This window comes from Anas platyrhynchos, chromosome 7 (assembly GCF_047663525.1).
Source record: "Anas platyrhynchos isolate ZD024472 breed Pekin duck chromosome 7, IASCAAS_PekinDuck_T2T, whole genome shotgun sequence".
Lineage (NCBI taxonomy): Eukaryota > Metazoa > Chordata > Aves > Anseriformes > Anatidae > Anas > Anas platyrhynchos.
Window position 1 is genome coordinate 38,804,110 of NC_092593.1, and position 23,321 is coordinate 38,827,430.

Genomic DNA, 23,321 nt, shown 5'->3' on the forward strand with positions numbered 1-23,321 from the left:
TTCCTTAAACCGGATTTTGTGAGAAACCTGGCTTTATGCTGAATCTTACTGGTGCAGGTGGTGCCTTTTGTGCCCTGCTGTATGAACTCCTCCTGCACCTCAAAGGCACTTTGCTAAATTCATAAACGATTTCCTCTGAGGAGCTAATGGCTTTCTCAGATATGCTGGAAGTTACTTTTCTCTCTTATGGAAAGCTGGGACCTTTAGACAACAGCCTTGAGTCAAAATTTCACCCCAAGTACATTACAGACCGACTAAAACAATGCTTGCCCACATAGCTCGTATTTGGCTCTGTTTTCTGTCTCAACGTATTTAATAATTCAGTTATGGATAACAAAGAAAAACGGTCCTATTATAACAATTTGACTATCTTATCCTATAGATTTTTTGGAACTTCATTGCTAAATTTAAGGATTTGTGTTGATCTGAATCAGCATAAATGTAAATAATGAAAAAAATAATTTAAGTTGATTAAAAAGGGCTTAAAATAATGTGATTAGACTATGGAGATTTGGGTGGTTTATTGGATTATGCATGTTATTCCTGGAGGATTGTTATAAGATTCATAATGGAATTAAATTGGCCATCTTATTTTGGGTCCCCTGTGCCTAATAATGTACAGTGCCACGATAGCAGACTAGCATGTATAGTCATGTTTAACAGTTTTCTACAGAAAAATACAGGATTGAATTTTTGAGCTAGTATCAGGCTAAAATATACTGCTGAAATCTGCTGTGCTCTCCATTAGATAGGAGCTGAATGAAATCACAATCGATCTGATGTGACATCCTTTTGGAAGGAGTGCTGCTGAATGCGTGTCAAGTGATGGAGACTCTGCTGTCATCCTGGGGAGTTTGTGACCATGGCCAGCTCTCCTCACTGTTTGCTGTTGTTTTCACTTTGAAAGTGTCAATTTGCTGCAGATGAAAGGATGTATCACAGGACAATAGTAATCTTTATATAATCATCTGTAATCTGCAACAGTCTACATTTTGAGTTTATACAGGGTCACTATGAGAATGTAATTTGAAGGACTTCTTAAAGTAGATTGCTTTGCTATTTAATTCAACTACTGATTTGAAACCATTAAATTCTGAATAAAATGGCCCAAATATGGCTTTAATATCTTATAAGAACCGTGCTTTAAAGTTGTTTCTTATATTAATTTGGGCTTCTACAATTTTCTTACAGTTAGTGTGTGTTAAACTAAAAGGATCTGGGATCTCTTACTTTTATATGTCTTCCAAATCTTCCTGATTCTTGTGGTTCCTGTGAACTCTTTCCAATTTTCAGCATAATTTCTACACTGAGAGTATCTCATGATCAATGAATATGAAGATATTAAACTTCTCTGTCCCTAGCAGGTATTATATTTATATAGCCAAGTATACCATTTTGATGTTTTTGTCACATTTGCTGCCAACCAAGCAGGTGGTGGTGTTTGCTTTGTTATTTGTTTTGTTTGCTTGTTTTTCCAAAATTACTGTTTCCTGGCTCGCAGTACTGTAAGTAAGGCTTGCCCTTCATGTTTCTATAGATTTATGTCCTCACATTTTGGTTCCTATTGGAACATACTTTATTTTTTTATGCATTGCTTCTCAAGCAGTCTTTTGATCATTGACCCATATTCTCTGTTATTCATCACCGTTCAAATCTCTGGACTCCATGTATACTGATTTTATGCTTCCTACCAGGTTACTTACAAAATGCTAAGCGGAATTGGGCTAAGAGCAGGTCCCTGCAGGACCCCATTTGAAGCACATCTACATGACGAGTGTTTCACATTTACTCTCACATTTGAGGCATATCGTTTACCCAGTGTTTGATCCATTTAATGTCTCCTGAATTGATTTTCTATTGCTACATCTTAATCAAAATCTCATCTAGTACCAAGTCAAATGTATTGCAGAAACCATAATATAGTAGCATCTAAGTATATTATGATGACTTTATTGCATTTATCAACCAAACTTTTAATCTCATAAAAGAAGAGCTATGAGGGTAGTCTGCCAGGCACTGTTTTCCTTAACGTTGGAAATAGTGCTAATGATTATTTTTTTCTTTGTCAATTAAATCTTTTTGCAGCTCTTCCATAATTTTGACAATGAAAAGCATCCACTCACAGATAAGCCGTAAATCCAGCATTTAGAGGTCCAACACAGATGAGTACGAGGGGTACAAGTTGTTACTTAGCCAGGTCTATTCAAACTGGTTTGGCTTTTCCTCCTGAGTTACTACTGCAATTCTATTACCGTTTTTGAGTAAACAAATGCTCTTTTGTATTGTTAAGAGTACCAGGGTTGCTGCTCAGTGATGTGCTGCTGCTGGGAACTGTCTGTTCCTGATACTTCCAGGAGCAAAACAAACAATCCCTCTGCATGCTCCCTGCGTAATTGCCACTGGCCACCAAACTGTGGCCACTACTTGTATCAACTCCTCTGGTTGCTGCAGTTCCTGGTCTGTTTTTTTTCTTTTACTAAAGTCTTACTCTTTCTCACTTTATAACCTCCACCACCAACTTTTCTGATTTTCAGTTTGTAATATACCGCTTTCTTGTAGCTGATTGTCTTTCCTGCTCAAAAGGCAGTATTTTTAACCAGCATAACCTTCTTTCTGGCTTGTCTGGCTTAGGTAGCGTTTCCTGTGGGTTGATGAAGATCAGAGAAGGTTTAGATGTTTTAACTGTATCCTGTAGTATTCTCCTTGTGGCAGATTTGAAGAGGACTCGACGCAGATAGAATGGAGGCCTCTTCAAGAAAAAAAAGTCTTTAAAGTTCAGCTAGGTCAAATCCTTGCTATTCTCTCGGAGTTGTAGTTTTGTTTTTTTCTGTGAACAAGGGGTGCAGAGAAGGTCTCACTCAGATTTAATGTCTGTGTCTTAATTAATTTCTTCTAAATACCAGGTGGATATTGTTTCAAAGAGCTGTGGAAATGAACAAATTCACTGCAAGTAAAAGCCCAGGGGAAGGTGTGTACATAAAGTATCCTTTCCATGTTGGGATTTCTGTGTCATGAGCTGTGTCACTGTCCTGCTAGGGGCCTGGGTAAAGTGGCAACAGAAAGCCCATCCTTCAGAGTTTCAAAGGCTTCCAGCCCTACAGGGGCAACATGGCCCCACGAATCATGTCTTACAACATGTTACCAGAATAAAGGTCGCTCAGCTTTAAGGTATGTCCCCTCACCCAGTTTTCCGAACACACCCCCTCTTCAGCGTGCCCTGTAAGATGGCATTACAGCAGCAGCGGTCAGGAGTCTGCCTGCCTGTACCTCCCCTGCTGCTCAGCTGCAGCTTTTTCTGCAGCAATCCATGCTTTGGTCAGCACAAAGCCCCATCACAGCAGTCCCTTCTGTAAGCCTTTAAATCAACTTGGGAGTTTTAAGTAGGTATAAATTGGGGGAGCTCGTATTGCCAGAACTTTTCCAGTTAGTTTTGGTGCTGGATTGTCTCCAAATTCACTTTAAGGCATGAATCTATTGCATTGAAGTAACCTGGGACCTTCCAACCTGAGAGGGACTTTTGCTGTTGCACTTAGTAGAAGACCTCTGTTCTTTTTACTCAGTTCTCCGTGGTCTGGAATAGCACAGATCTCGTAGTACTCAGCACATCCTACTTGTCTGCAGGGGGGGACTGATAGGAGGGAGGATTAGCTCTGTAAAGCAGGTCTGAGATTGCTGTAGGGTTAGCTGCTTTAAGCAGACACCCTTTTTAATTTTTGCCTTCAATTGCATCCAAAAGAGCCTCAGTAGAAGACTGAGGGTTTGTGCTGTGGAGACCTCCTGGGAATGCTGCAGCTGGGATCTCATTTTCCCAGGGCTTGCTGTTAGTTCTTCTGCTTTAAGATAGAGTGTCTTCCTGTCTTTCTCAGGTTTATATTCCCTTAGAGCATGAAGATAAATTCAATCCGTGTCCAAGGTGCCCTCGGAGACTCATAAGCATTACAGCCTGCAAGCAAGCAGAATGCTTGGAAATAACAGAACATCTGGTAGGAGCAGTGGTTGCAGACAGTAAGTCCAGTGGGCTGTGTGAGGCCTTTCCAAATTAAAACCATGTGGTTGGATGTGGCTAGGAATAGATCTGGCACTGGGAAGGTTTTGTTCTGGGAGTATGAAGAGGATCCATGAAAAATCTTTATTGGGTAGGGTCTTCCACAGTGTAATACAGAGGTGTGGCATGTAAGTATTAAAGTGTCGTACAGAAATTAATTTCTGGATAGAACAGATAGATACTTACACCTTTGTTTAAGGGATGTCATGGAGACCAGTTGAATGGTGAAGTGTAGAGAGAACTTGAGGAACAGTGGTGGCAGAGGGAGCTGTGACATGGTAGGATCACTACAGGCACTGAACAGTTCTTCATGTTCTTCTGCTCTTTACTGGTTCTTGACATTTGGCTTCATGGCCCTAAAAAAAAAAAAAAAAAAAAGGTTGAAATAGTAACTTCAGTGTTATACCATACCAGAAAATAAACCTTTCTTGCGTTATGTGGACTTCGTTTCTTAAAGTACTTCCAGAAGGAGTCTTTACATGCTGCTGCTTTTTTCTTCTGCTGTCATTTGTCATGTATGCAGGAAAGGTAAAATTTCTTAAAGGAAAAATAAAATAAATTTGGCAATGCTAGTGATTTAAAACAAACCAACCAACCCACACAACAAAGCATTCTTTGAACAGCAAATTATTTTGGTTCAGATGTTTCTTCTCAAAGATCTCCAGCCATTCTTTTCTATCTCTCTGTCTAAACTTGTCATTTCTCTTCAGCATGCACTCCAATATCTTAAAGGGATTTTTAGTACTGGAGAGAAAGAGGAAAGCAGACAAGCTGCTCTAATCTTGCCTCCTCTTGAACTTTTCTGGAGGGTACTATCCAGCATCACAGAATAGTTGAACTACTGTCTGCACTGTATTTTCCTGCCCGTGGGGTGCCCATTCTGCAGGGTGACATTTCCTTCCTTTTTGATGAGAAGCTGACTGCAATGTCACTGTTAAAAAAAAAAAAAAAAAAAAAAAAAAAGTCTTTGCATCGTGGTAATGAATGCCAATTTCTCTGAAGGGCACTGTCACCTTCAGTAATAACCTGCCAGTGCTACATGTGCCAGCTCTGAGTCGCCTTGTGCGCGAGGTCTGCTGGCAGCCCTGGCCCCAACCCTGGTACAAACCTTCTCAGCTTTGGTTTACTTCACTGTTGAAAAATTACACTATCGTTCATCATGCAAATTCAAGGTGTTTTGAGTGCATTGGTGGCACACTGACATTTTGTCACCGCAAATTCTGTGAATCTTTAACAATTTGGGGGACTGGGATTCTTGCGGTTCATGAGAAATACCTAGAAGCATCCCAAAAGGTAAAAATGAGTATCCTTTTTTTTCCAAAAAAAGAAAAACCCACCTTGTAGAGCTAACTAGTTTCTCCTTGGGAAAAAAAATCAGGTAATCAGTTGGCCAATTAAGTGGATCATCTGCTGTCAGCAGAACAGATAGCTTTTAGGACACATTGTTTGTCACGGTCTATTTCTGAGTTCAGACTACGTTGCCTGTTATCGATCTCTTAGTGCTAAATTCACAGGAAAGAGCAAAGATCAGAATTAAGCTTTTCTTTTAGCAATGGTGATGCTCACTGGTGAACGTGTAAATTGTTTTTTTGGGGGGAATGGCTCTTAACTGCACTTCACAAGTTCAGCTCTCAACATGGATACTGAATTTCACAGCCTTTCACAGAAGCCCTGCACCTTGTTAAGAGCTTTTGGTGTCTTCTGTTAGAGATGCTTTTTGCCTTTCTTGTCCTCCTAACAGCATCTTGGAAGGCAGTTGATTTTGTCGTGGTCCTTCAGGTAATTTACTTTCAGATAAATTATACATGAGCTTGACTTCCAAGTGCAGGGCTGTTACGCAGCCACTGCTGCCCCGTTTCTTAACTTCAGACTCAACAATTTATGTCCTATAGTTTTGCTAAAGGCAGTGGGATGAGGTGGAGTGTGTGTTTATTCGTAATTTTTGTAACCTCGCATATTTATTTCTGTTAGCTCTTTGATTTAAACAGCAGCAGATTGAAAGGTCAAAGGTTAGGCTGGATAGGGTGGAGTTTTCCCACAGCTGCTGATGGCTTACTGATCCCGCTGTTTACATATCCCGTCCCTCTGACGAGGATGATGTATTCGACAGGAGAGCTTCTACTATTTTGGGAGCATGCTTAGCCTGGAGCTCTCGATCCCTCCCTTAGAAACCTTTGGAAAACAGTCACTGGCGATTGTAGGGTGCAATCAGGCCAGCACTCAGATATGTCCTTGGTGCTTGCGGATTTCAGTCCAGCTGTACATACACTGAAAGCTGAGCGTGTGCTGAAGTGGGCCTGTGGTTGAGGTCTCAAGGTTATTTTCACTTAGATACTGTGCAGGCTCAGGAGCAGGAGATGGATCAGCCAGTTTGGTTACCTTATGGGGGTGATCCAAAGGAAACCGAAGTTTGAGTCACTTTGAAAGAGCCTTTCCCTTGAAAGCACAAGGTCTCCCGTGTAAGCAGATTTTCTCTGTGTGTGTGTGCTTTTTGTGCAAAATGGTTGTGTTTTTTTCCCAATAACAATGTTTTGCATGGAGCTGTGTTATCTACGTGGAAATCTGCACAAGTTCTCGTTGATAAGTGCAACATGAAGCTGAAGCAGGTCTGCTCAACTGAATATATTTATGGCAGTTTTATTCATTTGCTTTAAATCACGGGAAATCAACTATTCTTAATCAATATTATGCAGCGAATGCTTATTCTTGAATTTTACTAAGCCGATGTGTTGTAAATGGGAAGAATTTTTGAAGTGCGTTTTTACAAAAAGCCCCAGCAAAGAAAAGGATGCACAGGACTGTACACCTCATGTCTGGACCTGTTGTCTAGGTACAGTCAAAACCACTTGATAATTTTTAATGTAGTTGCTTTTGGGATTCCTGGCAACTGGTCTCAGTACATTCCTAGAGAGGGTGCTTTATAGGTCGAAGTCAAACTTGGAAATGCTATGGAGACAAATTCTGCTCTTCAGACACAAGACACAACTCAAATTGGAAAGGAATTGAGAACTCCGACATGAGATTTGACATTTCTGAGGTTTATGCAGGACACTCTGCTTGCGAATGGCCTTCTAGGAGCCGACCTTCCTCTGTATCATCAAATTATCTGTCACTAACCAATACTGGGTGCCTCAGAGGGAGTGGTATATGTTTTGTTTCTGTCCTTCCCAAAATTCTTATTTGAGGAATAGTCTAATAATTGTTCCCTTAAATCTAAACAAAGAAGAAAGAAAACTCTTCTAGAACCTGCAGGGTAATCGCCTGTATTTGTTTGTATTCATTAGCATCTATTGCTTGAAGATTTTCATGGTTATAGCTGCATATTAAAACACAGGGTTTTAATGCAGCAACAGAACATTTTAACAGAAAGCTGTAATTAATAAGGCAGCTGACCCAAGGCACTCACTTCATTGACTTTACTCTATTTTTTTTTATCTTAAAAGACCAATTCTGAGAAGTACTACAATAAATGGCTAACATAATTCTCCTTGCCAGTCAAAGTCACTCCATCAGTTTCATGAGAAATCTTTAACATAAGAAGTTTAGAGGTTTTGAGTTTGTTTCCAGTAGTTCCTATTTCTTTAAGCCCATTTGTGTGCGGTTGAGGTTTTGGAAGTATTTCAGATGTTATTGAATGGAGTGCGTGAGTACTGAGCAATTTTGTAAAAATGTTTATACTGACAAATTTGCTGAACATATCTATACAAAAATGCAAATGATGAGTGAAGACATTCTTACAAGTGTAAGACTGTTGCTCTGTAACTGTGGGAGCCACACGGGATCCTGCTTGGGTGCAGACAGTGGGGAGCATCGTGAAGATAGTGATGGCTGGATGGTGGGCATGCCTAGAGTACAGGGGCTGAACTTAGGATGTGTAGTGTTGTATGACTTGAGGAAGGGTGAATGATACAGCAGGTGCAGGGGGACTGCAGAAAATCAGCTCCTGGGGTAGTTTGTGCTGCAATGGGTTTGGGAACTGCAGATTCTGGTGTCTCAAAGCGGGTCCCCCGAGCTGCGGGGAAGCTGCTCCCTGGTGTGTGCCTGAGGGCTGTGCACATATCTCCAGCAAGAAAACTTGCTCACCTCGAGACTCCCCTTCTGCCTGGAATCCGTGCAGGCAGCAGAAGTCCATTCAATGGCAGAAGGCAGGGAACTGGGGAAGTATTGCCAGTGGCCAGGGAAATAGGAGGGAAATCAGTTGTAAGAAGTGTTTTGCTAGGAACTACATCCTTGAATAATGTTTTAAAAATATTTTTATAGCTATTGGATAGTTCGCATAGTAACAGAGTAGCTGGAAATCGTGCAGAGAAAAAGAATGATTTGCAATTTGTAATTATTGTGAAATGTTTTGAATTGATAATGCATGGAGAAAAACTTAAATTTAGTTGCTGCACTAAAACCACAGAAAGCTTTGCAGGCAGTTGGATTTACATCCCACGGTAAGTAGGTACTTGGTATTAAAAACACAGTCACACGTGTGCAAGTATTTTCTCCAAAGGAGTTAGAAAATATGCCCTAAAGAAAATATCTTTGGCTTTCTTGCCTGGTTATCCACTTTTCAGTGATGTCTTGTGGTCCTGTTTCACAGAAAGTACCAGAACAACTACTTTCTAAAGCAGATAGGGAGATGAGCAAGTGTAAGGAAGGTTAGGGCTGAGCAGAGCAGCCGCAAGAGCCATGCAGTTGTGCACACAGCTGAGCTGGGCTTCTCTGCCTGGTGAGAACATCCTTTGGCAAAGGACACTAAAACTTGCAGATAGGAAAGCCCAGACTCTCCTGGGTGTGTATCTCAGAGGTCTGACTCGCAACTGTTGTTTGGTTTCTTTTTTTTTTTTTTTTTTTTTTTACCTGAAGTATTTAAGATTACGGAGAAGAGGCAGAGTTGAGGCAGGATGCTCATCTGTGGAGCACCTCGGTTTCACAACTGAATAGCACCTCCTCGCACCAGCAGCAAGTTGCTGGGATCTGGAGGGGAGTTTAAGAGCTACAAAAGTCACTTATGAAAGCTTGGTATCTGTAATGCTGCAATCAGTCAAGTCACCATTGTTACGTTTTATTGCTCAGCAGGGAAATGAATGGTGGGAAGGGATAATGTGTTTTGAGGTTCGGAAGAACATGAATTATATTTACATAAACATCTCTATAATTTATGCACTTGTGGAATGGCCAGAGAAAACTTATTTATTTATTTATTGTTTTAATGTAATTATTCTGCAGGATCCTTCAAACCAAAAATGTGGAAGAAAGAAAACTGTGTCCTTCAGCAGCATGCCATCAGAGAAGAAAATAAGCAGCGCCAGTGACTGTATCAGCTTTATGCAGGCTGGGTGTGAACTGAAGAAAGTTCGTCCAAATTCCCGGATTTATAACCGTTTTTTTACTCTGGATCCTGACCTGCAGGCTCTTCGCTGGGAGCCTTCCAAGAAGGACCTTGAGAAAGCCAAGCTTGATATTTCTGCTATAAAAGAAATCAGACTAGGGAAGAACACAGAAACATTCAGGAATAATGGACTTGCAGATCAGATTTCTGAGGACTGTGCTTTGTCGGTAATTCATGGTGAGAACTATGAGTCCCTCGACCTGGTTGCCAATTCAGCTGATGTGGCCAATATTTGGGTATCAGGATTAAGGTACTTGGTTTCTCGTAGCAAACAACCCCTGGATTTGATGGAAAGCAGCCACAATACCCCACGATTTGCCTGGCTAAAAACTGTATTTGAAGCAGCAGATGTTGATGGTAATGGCATAATGTTAGAAGATACATCTGTGGAGCTAATAAAGAAGCTTAACCCTACCTTAAAGGAATCAAAGATTAGATTGAAATTTAAGGAAATCCAGAAAAGCAAAGAGAAACTGACAACACGAGTAACAAAAGAGGAATTCTGTGAAGCATTCAGCGAACTTTGCACGAGACCTGAAGTTTATTTCTTACTTGTGCAGATATCTAAAAACAAGGAGTACCTAGATGCCAATGATCTCATGTTGTTTTTAGAGGCTGAGCAAGGAGTAACCCACATAACGGAAGAAATGTGTCTAGATATTATACGCAGGTACGAGCTTTCTCAAGAAGGACGATTGAAAGGTTTTCTTGCAATTGATGGATTTACTCAGTATTTGTTGTCCCCAGAATGTGATATTTTTGACCCAGAGCACAAAAAGGTTGTCCAAGACATGACACAGCCTTTGTCCCATTACTACATCAATTCATCCCACAATACATACCTGATAGAGGACCAGCTGAGAGGACCAGCTGATATCAATGGGTACGTAAGAGCTTTAAAGATGAGCTGTCGGAGTATTGAACTAGACATCTGTGATGGCCCAGATAACGAGCCCATTATTTGTAACCGTAACAACATGACATCGCCACTTTCCTTTCGAAGTGTTATTGAGGTGATAAACAAATTGGCCTTCTTTGCTTCAGATTACCCCCTTATTCTCTGCTTGGGGAACCACTGCTCGGTACAACAACAGAAGTTAGTGGTACAGCACATGAAAAGGATCTTTGGAAACAAACTCTACACAGAGACACCTTTATCCTCAGAAGCCTACCTTCCCTCACCTGAGAAACTGAAAATGAAGATCATTGTGAAGGGGAAGAAGCTGCCCTGTGACCAGGATATATTAGAAGGAGAAGTCACAGATGAAGATGAAGAAGCTGAAATATCCCGGAGACTGTCAGAGGACTTCTCAAGGGAACCGAAGCTTATCTGGCTCTGCAAAGAGTTGTCTGACTTGGTGTCTCTATGCAAATCTGTCCAATACAAAGACTTTGAGACATCCATGAAAGCTCAGAATTACTGGGAAATCTGTTCCTTTAGTGAGGCAGAAGCCAGTCGGATTGCAAATGAATACCCTGAAGATTTTGTCAACTACAACAAGAAGTTTCTCTCCAGGGTGTACCCAAGTGCTATGAGGATAGACTCTAGTAACTTAAATCCTCAAGATTTTTGGAACTGTGGTTGCCAGATAGTGGCAATGAACTATCAGACCCCGGGGCCCATGATGGACCTGCACACCGGCTGGTTCCTACAGAACGGGGGATGCGGGTACGTTCTCAGGCCTTCGGTCATGCGTGATGAAGTGTCTTATTTCAGTGCGAATACAAAGGGCATTGTTCCGGGGGTCTCTCCCCAAGTCCTCCATGTCAAAATAATCAGTGGTCAGAATTTCCCAAAGCCCAAGGGTGCATGTGCAAAAGGGGATGTCATAGATCCCTATGTTTGCATAGAAATCCATGGGATTCCTGCAGATTGCACCGAGCAAAGAACTAAAACTGTTCAGCAAAACAGTGATAACCCCATTTTTGATGAGAGCTTTGAGTTCCAGATCAATCTGCCGGAGCTGGCCATGATCCGTTTTGTTGTTTTGGATGACGACTACATCGGGGATGAGTTCATAGGCCAGTACACCATCCCGCTGGAGTGCCTGCAGCCCGGATACAGGCACATACCGCTGCGGTCTTTCGTCGGCGATATCATGGAGCACGTTACCCTCTTCGTGCACATTGCAATAACCAATCGCAGCGGAGGCGGAAAGGCCCAAAAGCGCAGCCTCTCCGTGAGAATAGGAAAGAAAGCCAGGGAGTACACCATGCTGAGGAACACCGGTCTCAAGACTATTGATGACATCTTTAAGCTGGCCGTGCATCCGCTCCGAGAGGCCACCGACATGAGAGAAAACATGCAGGTATGGCCGTCCTGTGCGCTGGCGTGTGGGCAAACTCGCTGGATCTGGTGAAGCTTCGGGCCCACAGCCCTTGTCAGCTTTTAACTGCACATCAGGGGGCTGATAGCTGCGGGTGCTAACTAGCAAGCAGGTGTGGGATTAGGCAAAAATGTCGTAAAAATCGATGTCCCTTCTGAACACACACTTTGCTGGTTTTATTTGAGGAAACAGAACTGAGGGTACGTTTGTGTCCCCAGGCCTCGGGTCTTAAATAACTTAATTTCCTCGCTGTTCCTGGAAAATGTCAGTAAGCTTTTGTTTTGCTAACTCAGTGAGGGTTGTGCTGTTTTTTTGTTTTTTTTTTGTGTCTTAAGTATAAGAAAGAGTGATGGATGTGTCATTAAGGTCTTGTCTACACCAGAGAAACCCACCGTGCTAAGAGCAGCGTATTTCCCTGGGCGCCTGTTGCCACTGTTCACCCAAGGGCTGCAAATGTTTCATGCACACAGCTGGAGGCCACTTGGGCTGTAATTTCCTCCCTGCTAAATAGCCGTGTTGCCTTGGCTGGCCGAGTGCCTGCACAGACACCTCTGACACATCTTGGCTCAGGCGCTCTCCAGGCACATGCAGGTGCTGGCACTCAGCACAGCTCCCCCACTTCACACCTTGGTGGTCAGCGGGAGCTGATGTTGCAGCACGGCCAAGCCTGACCAGTGCTGGCTTCTGCTCTGGTGGGCGATTGTGCAGCTTTGGTAAGGGTCACCTCAGTTCAGAGGTCCGGGCGCTGCCTAGAAACAAAACTGAGTAGCATTAAACAAGGAGTTTTCTCTAATAAATAGCTGAAATCAGCCACAACTATCTCCTTGGTAAAGACACAAAAATGATTCATTTTTCTTTCCAGAAAACAGGAGGAAAACGCATAGCATTTCATTGACCCCACTCTTCTGGACAGAGTCTAAAGCAAATTAAATGTTGGCAGCTGGAAAAGTTTACAAAATGACATAAGTTTTAAATCACTCCCAAAGGAATAGTCTAAGCATATTTTTAAGAATGGGAAACTCTTCCCAGCCTTTCCTTTCCTGCGGGCCTTGAAAGTACCAAGTTTGAACCGCTGACTCCACCTTCTGTCTAGGTCAGGATTATATCTGTGAGCTGTAGGAAATAAAATGTTCTTTGACTTTGACTGAGGAATAGCATTAATCTGCCTGCCAAATGAAATTTCAGTACAGTGTCTGAAATTTCTCGTTCTTGGGAATGCTCTGTAAAGACACAGTCATTACCTTTAACTGCATGCTAATGTATTTGATTAATGAGAGAAGTCTCTGTTAATTAGCTGGGCATTCTTCTGAGGACTTTTTTCAGGAAGATGTGGGGTAACATTTACAAGGTATGGATTGTTATAATATTGTCTTGCTTAAATTTTATGTGTCTTGGTCACTACTGGTATGACTCAAGAGAAGCTCAAATATGAGGGTGAGTCAGCCATCCATCCACTGACTTGATAAATAAATAAATTCTGGCATGTTGGTTTGGTTTGACCTGTATATCCTGTATTGATTTTCTTACATGCGACGTAAGAAGGAGAAAAGAGTGTTTGTGTTTCTTTGTGATGTGGAAATGCAAGGCTGAAAACAAAGTGTGTTTTTCCTGCTTGTCTTTCCCATGGGAAATATGAGGTCTGTCAAACTTGTTCTTGCTGGAGGATGATAATGATAGGAGAACGAGGTGATTACAGCATCAAAAGCAATTGGAGTTGGAACAGCTGAGAAATAGCATTTTAGGCTGGTGGTTTAATGTGCTGGGGACCAAAGCATGTCCCTGTTGGAGTTGGATTTGCAATGCAGAGTAACTGCAGAACTGGCCACTGGGATATCCCCAGCAATGTTGTCTTGTGGACGTCTTGAGCACGCAAAACAAAGCTCTTACAATCCTCTGAATGCTAGCGTGACCCTTCTGACTTCAAGGCATGCCTGTGCTTGTACGTGGGCACACGGTAGAAAGGAGAAGCAGGAAGGCACTGCCTGGGTCTTAGCAGGTGGGTAGCTGATGGCAAGTGGGCTAAGTGCTCAGGTGTTTCTCTTCCTTCCCCCAGAACGCCATGGTGGCCGTCAAAGAGCTGTGCGGGCTCCCGCCCATCGCGAGCCTGAAGCAGTGCATCCTGACCCTGTCCTCGCGGCTGGTGAGCAGCGAGAACACGCCCTCCGTGGTCCTCTGCATGAAGGATGCGTTTCCTTACCTGGAGCCTCTGGGTACCATGCCTGACGTGCAGAAAAAGGTCCTGGCTGCATATGACCTGGTAGGTGCTTCCCACTGCTACCCGTGGCCTTCCCCAAAGCTGTGAAAGTGGCAGACTCTTTGCTGGCTTCCATGCACCTTGAAGTTTCTGTGAAGTGAAGGGAGCTGTTCAGACGACTTCAGCTATGCAAAATTGACCTTTTATTGTCCAAATTGCCACACTGAGCTTTTTGTTGTTTATTTTTTTCTTTAAACACAGTTGTGACTAGCACAGGTTGGCACTTGAGGAGGGACTTTGTTTATAAAAATAGCAGCCATTCAGCATGTACCAGCAGCTGTTTGTTGTCCTTGAGAGAAGGCACAAGATTTGTGTGTTTCCTTTTGCTTCCCTCCCCTCAGCAGAGGGGAAGGCCATCAGACAGGGAGGCACAGTGTGGGAGTACCCGGGCAAAGCTGGGCCATCCCCCTCCTGACGCCTTTTGGCAGCACCGTAAGTAATGCCTGTGTCCCTGCTAAACCAAGTAAATGTCACTCTTGGAGAGAGAGAACGCCGTTGGAAGAACAGTTTTAAAATGCTGACTAGTTTGTGGGAGGAAGGCAAGGGCAATATGGTATGGAAATACTTGTGAAATATAAAGAGATGAGCTAAGATAAGTTGAGGCAAATACTGCTGGTCAGCCTTGTGTGCTGAGCACATATATCACATATATCACAGCTGCTTGTGACTGCGTATCAGCTGCATGCGACTTAGATCGGCAGTAGTTGCTCTCACGGTGTGACTCTCAGGTTATTAGACTGCCCCGTGACTTCCCATCCTTAGTAGTCGATCCGCATCAACTGATAGAAAGCTGTGTAGTTCTGTGAAACATGACTTAAATAAATCAAAACGCGTGTTCAGCGCACCAGCAGTTATTTCCACATCTTGCGTTTGTAAGGAATGAAATGGCAAGTACCTTTGGGGACATCAAATTGCTTCCAGAGACCCTGAAGTGCTGCAAAGAGTGATTGCATCTTTGACCAGCTATTCTGTGTGCCAAATGCTCTCCTCTGCATCTCAGTTTTTGCTTCTATAACACACTCTGCAAGAGAAAATCAGCTGGGAGGAGGGGGGAAAAGGAAACACTAATATAATTAAAAGACATTCTGAAATACTCTGAAAAAGCTTTGCGTCCCTTCCAGGTAGTTTATCTTACTTGGAGGTAATAAAGCTGTGGTAATAAAATACCGGCTGTACCAATATCAGAAGGAGGATTTGGAGACCTGTCAGCTGCCACGTTTTAGATTTTACTTTTTTGTATGGAGTTGTTGCATGGTGTGATGTTTGTTTGAAAGAGCAAATACCACAAAGCTAGGACATTTTTTCGTATTGGGAGGCCTGGTTATGGAGATTTAACAAAATGAATGTGCCATCTCTTAACTTTGTAATTATGTACTGAAGAGTTTACATGGGACGTTTCAAGGCCTCCTTGTGCTTTATAAAAAAACTTTTCAGTTTTAAATAGGTGAAAGGCCTCTTTTGGATGCAGATAAAAACACTTTTACTAATGCTGTTAGATGGTTGCTTTCAGGTGTGTCTCCAATGGAGGAAGATGTACCTCTAATGTCAGGATCTAGCACAAGGGCTTGAAAACTAGAGTGAAGGGAATTCTTCTGTGCCTTTGTAAAGGCTGATATGAGATGCAATCCTGGTTAATGAGAACATATTACTTTAAAATATTGTTATTCATGTTGTCTGGCTTGGCCTGCATCTTATTTTTCTAAAACCGTTTCTGAAAAAGCAAAAGCCAGATTTAATGAGTGTTTTTGCTTTATCTTGGATATTTTCTTTTTCAGCCAGTGTCAGCAGCAGAAGATTGAAATCTATTTTGTCTTCTGTGTATTTAAAAAAAAAATGAAGTTGCTATCAATTTTAATATTGAGAAAGGACTCCTGCTATGGTATTTGTAGTGTATACATGTAATCCAGGGTGTATTTCTTTAGTAAGGAGATTGCTGTGATGAAGCTTTTCATGGTCAGTTTGAGTGAGAGGTTAAATCAGGCAGGCAGCATGAGATTCAGCTGGCTTGATGAGTGTGAACTAGAGGACAACAGTGAGCACTGAGGAAGATGTGGGGACAGAAAGAGAAAGGAGGAGTTTAACAGAAAGGGGGATTTTTTTTGTGCTTTTGTTATCCAGGAAGAAATGCTTGGTAGCAGTGCGAATGAGAGCACGAAGAGATGTTGGTAGAAAGCAATATAAAATATTTTAGGTCTGGTTAAAACAAACGAAGAGGATTTACTAAAATTTGGCCTTTCAAGTTGCTGATAAGTATGGCTTCAAGGAACTGGATCTACAGTCGTTCAACTGTTCAACTCAAAGCACGTTTTGGGTGAACAGGCCTGAAAGCAATTTCAAATACATTTAATAGAAAGCATTGATGTTGGCCTCTCTCTTGTACGAATGGTTGTCCTTAATTTCTGTTACAATACCATGAAGAAAAGTTTGCCCCTAAATGTCGCAATGGAAAGCTGTCGGCTGCAGGTGTGCCTTGCTCGGAGGTCTGAGGGACAAGCAGCTTGGGCAGGCACCTGTCGTTCCCTGCCTCAGAAAGCATCACATATTTGAAACACTTGAAAGTGTCTGCTCTGAAAGTCATCTCTGATAAAACAGCCCTAATGTGCTGAATTTTTCCCCCTACTGAAAATTGCCAGCTGACCATATCTTTTTTTTTTTCTTTTTTTTTCCAAAGAAAATACAAACTCTGTCAGCGTGTTTAATGGGGCATGGGCAGTTGTGACAGCCTGGGCAAATGGAGGTGCAACTACTCAGAGACCTGCCACAGCCATCCTGAAAACAATTAGCTGGCTGTTCCCTTGTGTTCAGCCTTTGTCAGCAGGCAATAGACAAAGATCGCTTTGTGCAGTTTGTTTTTTTTTCTTTTTTTTTTTTTCCTCTGGGTAATTAGTTTTACCATTGTGTTCCACCTTAAATATTTTCTTTTCAGAGAGGCCCTATTAGAATAAAATTTAATGCGCTTTGTTTAGGGAACTGCAATGATTTTTCAAAGGCTCTATTTTTTGTTCTTATGGTTACATTGCAGCACTTTTGTAGAACTCACCTACTGCTGTGTCTCGTGGAGGAGGCTTCAGTGATGATACCGCGTTGTAAGGGAGTTTCTGCAGAGAACAGGGAATGGAAACACTTGAAAATAAGATGGAATACAGGCAATGCACAGAAAACATTCTTGAAAAATCTGTGAACTACCAGAAGCATGGTTTAGAACAGTTTATTTCAACTTACATACAGTTTTGGTTATTATCATACATAGTGTAGCATATAATGAATCCATTCCAGTGCTGTCATCCATTCCCCATGTACATCCAAGGACAGTGCAGCATGCCATCTGCAGAGCTGCTCTTGAGACCTTTCCTCTCCACCAGGAGAGGACTCTTCTGCTTTGGCTCCTCATCACCCGTGGCCGGGCATTGGAAGAAGCCCACTCAGGTGGGGGCAGCGCGTGGGATGCACCTTATAACCTGTCGAACCTTGTATGCAGCGATCATGCTGGGGGGGGGAATGAAAAGCAAAAAGGAGCTGTCAGTGTGAAGAAAAGGGATGGGGCCCAGCTGCACGTGACAGATGGCAGAATTATTCACTGCAAACACTTCCCCTGTGAAGTTAGAATTTTTTTGGTCGAGATTTTTTCATGGACAGATTGTGGTTTCTTATCACACTATATGCATTTGCTGATGCAAGCATGTGTGAACTCAGGGACACTTGTGCAGTTTGCTTGTCAGTTCAGCGTTACCTTTCCTCTGAGATTAAATGCTTGAAGCATTTGAAAATCAAACGTTATAAACAAGTTATAATAAATGTTCCTGTTGTTACCTATTCTTCTGGCTCTTGTGCATGTAGAATTTTTTCCAGCAAAATGAAGGCCTCTTTACAGGAACTGGTTGTGATTATTTTGTGACAGGTAAGGAAGGGCAGCGCTTCAGTTAGTACAGTTGAGGGAAGGCAAGTTGGAGTTAACCTCTCTGCTAATGTAGAGATGGACCGGGGATTTCTGAGAAGTGAAATAGGAGCTGTCACGCTGTTGTAGACACCGAGGTATGTAATGACAGTGGTATTTTGACACAGGGATTGGTCCACGCGTGCTAGCAGAAGTCTGCAGAGGTGTGTGTAGAGAGGACCTGCTCTTCTGTCTGTTTTCCTTTCAGATTCAGTCCTTGCCTCAATGCAGGCATGACAGTTATGTATTCCCAGGGAGGAAGCCCATTTTCCCAGTTTATGTCAATACAAAATGACTAAATAGATTTTTGGTGAGCTTTTCCACTGAAATCTGTATTTCAACTGGGACAGTGTCATCCCCAAAGGGCCATTTTTCACAATTCTCTGAACAGCTGAAAACAAGGGATATTGCAGAGCATAATGCTCACTGCCAAGAAAGTGTCATAACGCACTGACGTCAAACGCAGTCCGGTACATGGACACCGAATTCAGAGCTGCCTTAAAGAGCTTTCTACCCAAAATTGGACATAGACTGGGAAAGCAATTACGCTTTTTCTTTCTCCTTGTCTTGTAATTCTCTCTCTTTTCCCACCACTCTCTCAATTTCTCTCTGAGAGCCACATCCATTAGACCCTTCTAAAATAGGAAAATGGTCAGATCAGAACTTCTCTTACAGGATGAGATTCCAGTTGGGTGCTTTAGATGGCCTGATTCAGCACAAGCATGCTGAAAGCTGCCCCCTCCCCCTGTTCCCCCACTGTTTCTGTTGTTTTGTAGAGAACTGGCATTCATGCACCAGGTCAGATTCTACAGTGCTCTGACACCATATTTCCCCAGAAATGCTTGGAAGCAAAACCATAAAATTAGAGCTTAAAGGAAATTTTCTTCAGTTCCTTTTGCAGAGATTTCCAGCTAATGTAACCATCCCTGATGGCTGTTCCTCTAACTAGGCTGTTGCAGGTAAAGGCTCAGATACAGAAAACTGGCTTGGAGGGCACTGGGACACCGGCAAAGCTCAGTAGGTGGCCAGCATTCCTTCCCGTGTCCTGGCACCATGGGGACATCCTCTTAACAAGACTTGCTGGCACATGATTAATTGTCTGGCAGTTTCATGTCCCAAATGTCTGCAAGAAATGCTTGATGCTAAAGAGGGAATCCTGCTGAAATTTTCATGAGCTCAATTTGCACTTCAGATGTTTTTCCAGTTGGCTGTGTTTCTGTAGCTTTTTTCTTTTTCTTTCGGTAGCAATAGAAGTGTGATATGGTACTACTTACCAAGGCAAAATTCTCCATTGTCTAAAGCAGGCATAAGAGACCGGGACAACAGCAAAGAGGAGACACCTCAGAGGGAAGCTCCTATTGGATTTTTTTTTAATATGATGTTTTGTTGGTTTCTGTTCTAAACTTTGGAATATTTATGAGAAGATTCTTTGAACTGTCCTTTCTGTATCATTTATCTTCCCAGCAGGAGCAGTACTTTAATTTGCCACCAGGAGCTTTCCTTGTCTTGTCTTTTTTTTTTTTTTTTTTTTTTTTTTTTTTTTTTTTTGTGGTGAGACTGCTGTGTTAATTTTCTCTCCCCTTTTAAATTTGTAGAATAGCTTCTAGTAAAAGGAAGAAATTGGTTTCTAGCACAGGAGTTCATTAAAGTAAAAAAATAATACCATTTTTGTTCATTTTGTATTGATCTTGTGATTAAACTGTCTTTAGTACACACAAGAAATAAGTCTTAATTTCTTGTGAGTTAAAAAACGACATCTTCAGTGTTAAAAATATTTTATATTTCACTTACAAATTATTTATCTATCGGGATCCCAAATGGCATTGACTAGGACACCTCCTGTTTTTTGAAAGCCTCTCACCAATGACATTAAAAACCAGCCTGATGGGTTCCAGGAAGAAGACCGGGACTTACAAAACTGCCTGGAGAGCACCACGCAGCAGTAGCCTTAGCAGAGTGAAGGTGTGTGGAAAATCAGGATGCAAAGAGTGCTCCTTCTTCGCATCTGAGACATGTTGCTGGATTTCATAATATTGCTGGCAAGACTGGGCTTGAAAATCTGGGACTGTTGTGTGATTTATGGAGTTACCTTCCTAGAAGAAAATCTCACATCCCTCCCCGTTATGTTTAGAGCTTCTGGTTCTTGTCTTGGCACCACAAATAGAAGTAGGTGACATCCACAAGCAGGGCTTTGGATTTGATGCCAACTGGAAAAGCTGGGAGCATTCAGACTGGGAGATGGTGGAGTCATTTGAGAACCGGTGCCAAAAACAACCAACACCATACCAACCCTGTGTATCTAGATGCCATATCACAGGGCTGTGTGCCAGAGCTGATGACATGATCAGAGCATCTCCCAGGGCCCAAATGGAGGTCCCTGTAGCCAGCGTGCTGCATCTCTGGACAGCATCCTCTGCTGCAGCTGGGAAACCTGCTGAAACTGCTGTCTGCTCGCCAGTGTCTAGCACAAGGGGACACGGGATGCCAGCTGAGGCTCTCACCTGCTTTCACCTGTGTGAGGCTGAGTAGTGACCATTAATTCGCATTAATTCCAGTAAGCAGTTACCAGTAACAGCTTCTTAGCTGGTCCTGACAGTGCTAACTCAGTAAATATCCTCTAAGGGATATCTACCTTGCATGTAAGTGAAAGCATACGAGGGGAGGGAGGAGGGAGTAGATTTTTAATTAGAGTTTGACTGATTTTTGAGTTGTTTTTTTTTTTTTATGAGGGTATCAGTCGTGTTCCCAGGATTTGAAGAACATCTACTGTGGCAGGCTTAAAGAAACAAAACAAAACAAAATAAATAAATAAAGCTCCATGCTGTAATTTTATTCTTGGAAAGCAGTTACTTGCCTGTTGTACTCTTATCTGTATGAATCCATCTCTGATTCTTCGGAGTGAACATCCTTGCTTCATCCACAACAACTTGTCATTGCAATCGCTAACAGTGGAGCTAGGAAGTGTGATCTCTGGCCAGCTAAAAATGTGCACCTGATTCTTGTTGGGAGCAGAAATCCTGGGTCCTGCGTGCAGCGTTACTGCACCTGGGAAAGACACTATAGGCCTGCCAAAGTCTTGTATCATAGTACACCCAGGATGTGTTATTTCTACCTAATGCATACATCCTAAAGAAACCTCTGAGAACAAACAGCTGGTGGTGAAATAAAGGCATTATTTAACCCCGGATACTGAGCCACGAGACTCTGAAATAACTCCCCAGATTTATCATGAGATAAAAGCAGCTTATTTTAGTCAAGAGTGCTGCTGTATGAGAAGATAGAAGCAAGTTAAATTCTGCTGTATAATCTGGTTTTAATTGTTCTTGCTGAGGGGAGAGCAGTGAGACTTTGTTAGCATCAAAGGAGCGGAGGGCTGCTCTACCTGCTCTGCAGTAAAGGAAAATTGACATCCTGTTGCTACTTCTCTCTTAAAAGCAAACGTTACACCTTCATGTTTGATAATCCAAAGACAACTGCATCAGAAACTCCTGGGAATGAGTCCAGTAGCTGGAAGAAGACATGGTCAAAGTCATTTGTACCAAATTGCACATAAAACTCATGATTCTCAAACTTTTGTGTGTGTGGCGTAAATGTGACTCTTGTAAACCAAGTTTGTAGTGACTGGCTGGTGGGGGGGGTTCTCGCTCCCTGTGCTGTTCAGACCAACTGCAGAACTTTTATCTGGCAGCCGAACAGCTCCTTCAACACAACATGACGACATGCTGCAGCATGGAACAGCCAGAGCCTGGGTAGAAATCGTCATTTCTTTCTAGATGTCAAGCAAAAACATCCAAGAGAAGAAATCAACATGATGCACAGACAAGCAAGTATTAAAGAGTGAAAGGCAAAGGATACTATCTAAAGTAATTTACTGAAAAATAATTTTGCACTCTATAGATGTGTCAGACCTTTTTCTTTCTTTATGTTTGTGAATCTGGTAATGGATTTTATTTTTTTCATGTTGTTGTTTATGTCAAAGTGAAGGCATAGGTGTTTTTTATTAAATTAAGCCTATCTTAATAGCTTTGATTAGTGACAGAGATGGCAGAAGCAGAAAAATTTGGCTCTGAGTTTCTCCAGAAGTTTGGGTGTGACATGGGGAAATGTCTCCTCCCTTGTATCTAATTAAAACAATAAGAAATGCTAATATGCCAGTGTTAGCTTAGTACTTTTATACCGTCTTCCACCAAAATTGTTGCAATTGACTGGTTGTGTTCTCATACTTAGTACATTTGAAAGTAGGAATGCATTTAAAAGTTGTAACATTTTGGCAAAGCTTTCAGATGGTGGCTTCTGTAATTTCAGGATATAAAATTAGGCAGTATTCTTTCATGCTGCCTGGATTTGATTGAGTTTTGCAATGTAGGTCCCAGGAGAGCGAGATTATTCTCAGACATGGTTTGCTATACAGCATGTTCTTTCCTTCTGTAACAGATGTACATGTATGTGCCGCCTTCTGCAATTTCACAGACTATAGCATTGAAACAATTTGTTTGTTTGTCTGGGCTTCTGCAGGGCTTTGGGAGGATTGTTAACAGCAAAGGAGAAAAGCAGTTGCAAGAAGGGAGGCTCAGGAAACTTGTCCCATAATGGGTATTTTGTCTGTGTTTCTCTTAGTGGTGTACTCTGGGAAGCCGCATAGATAGGGGTGTCTGAAACGTGTGAGCATTCTTGGTGAAACTACCTGCCTTTTTTTTTTCCTTTTAAACTTCAGCAGCAGTGTTCAGATGCTGAAAGCTATAGGATTTAGATTAGATTTTCTCCCAAGGGAACCTCAAGAAACACTGAAGCTTTTTGAACCACCGTAGTGCATAAAGATGCGCACAGGCTTAAGTATCTCTTGAAATCAGTTCTATTCATGGCTTGGTAACATTTTTCATAGCAACTTATGTTGAGCAAAGTATTTATTTCTCCTTGCATTTCAATAAAAGCACTGATTATGAAGGGCTTGGTTTCACATAGAATGAGTGTCGTTTGTCTCCTAACTCTGCTTTCTCCTGAAATCACTTCATGTTATTTACAGAGGTGTCTCACTGATGTGAAACAGCTGTTCTTTGAGTTCTGGAACAAAGATCTTCTGAGCAACTGTCACCTAGCCTGATGTAGATCTAGGGGACCTGATATGAGGCAATGATCCAAACGTTATAGTGCTGTTTGCAGAACAGAGCTCTTCTTGAGTTTTACCCTTGTTGTACCTTTCTGTGGACGAGATGTTGCAGGAAACCATGGTAATGAAGTTGTTTTTCATTTATTTTCTGACAGATGATTCAAGAGAGCAGGGTTCTTATCGAGACGGCAGACATCACTCATGACAAGATCGTTCAGTGTCAGAAAGCAGGTAATTCTCCTCTAATGTGCAGTTCTGGATAGGGGATGGGAAA

At 42.1% G+C, this 23,321-nt stretch overlaps 1 protein-coding gene across 9 annotated transcripts in view; it reads left to right on the forward strand.

Moving 5' to 3' along the window:
* The window catches only part of PLCL1 (phospholipase C like 1 (inactive)), a 181,701-nt gene that overhangs the window by 132,465 nt on the left and 25,915 nt on the right, over window positions 1-23,321 (forward strand). For 7 of the 9 annotated variants that reach the window (XM_027461756.3, XM_072040585.1, XM_072040587.1 and 4 more), the window contains exons 2-4: window positions 9,263-11,734; window positions 13,806-14,009; window positions 23,203-23,278. In XM_027461756.3, the coding sequence (XP_027317557.1) occupies window positions 9,263-11,734; window positions 13,806-14,009; window positions 23,203-23,278 (2,752 nt within the window). Of the gene's footprint in view, window positions 1-9,262; window positions 11,735-13,805; window positions 14,010-19,793; window positions 20,612-23,202; window positions 23,279-23,321 lie in introns of those variants that run through there. The other 2 variants (XM_027461759.3, XM_027461760.3) reach the window with 2 other exon arrangements.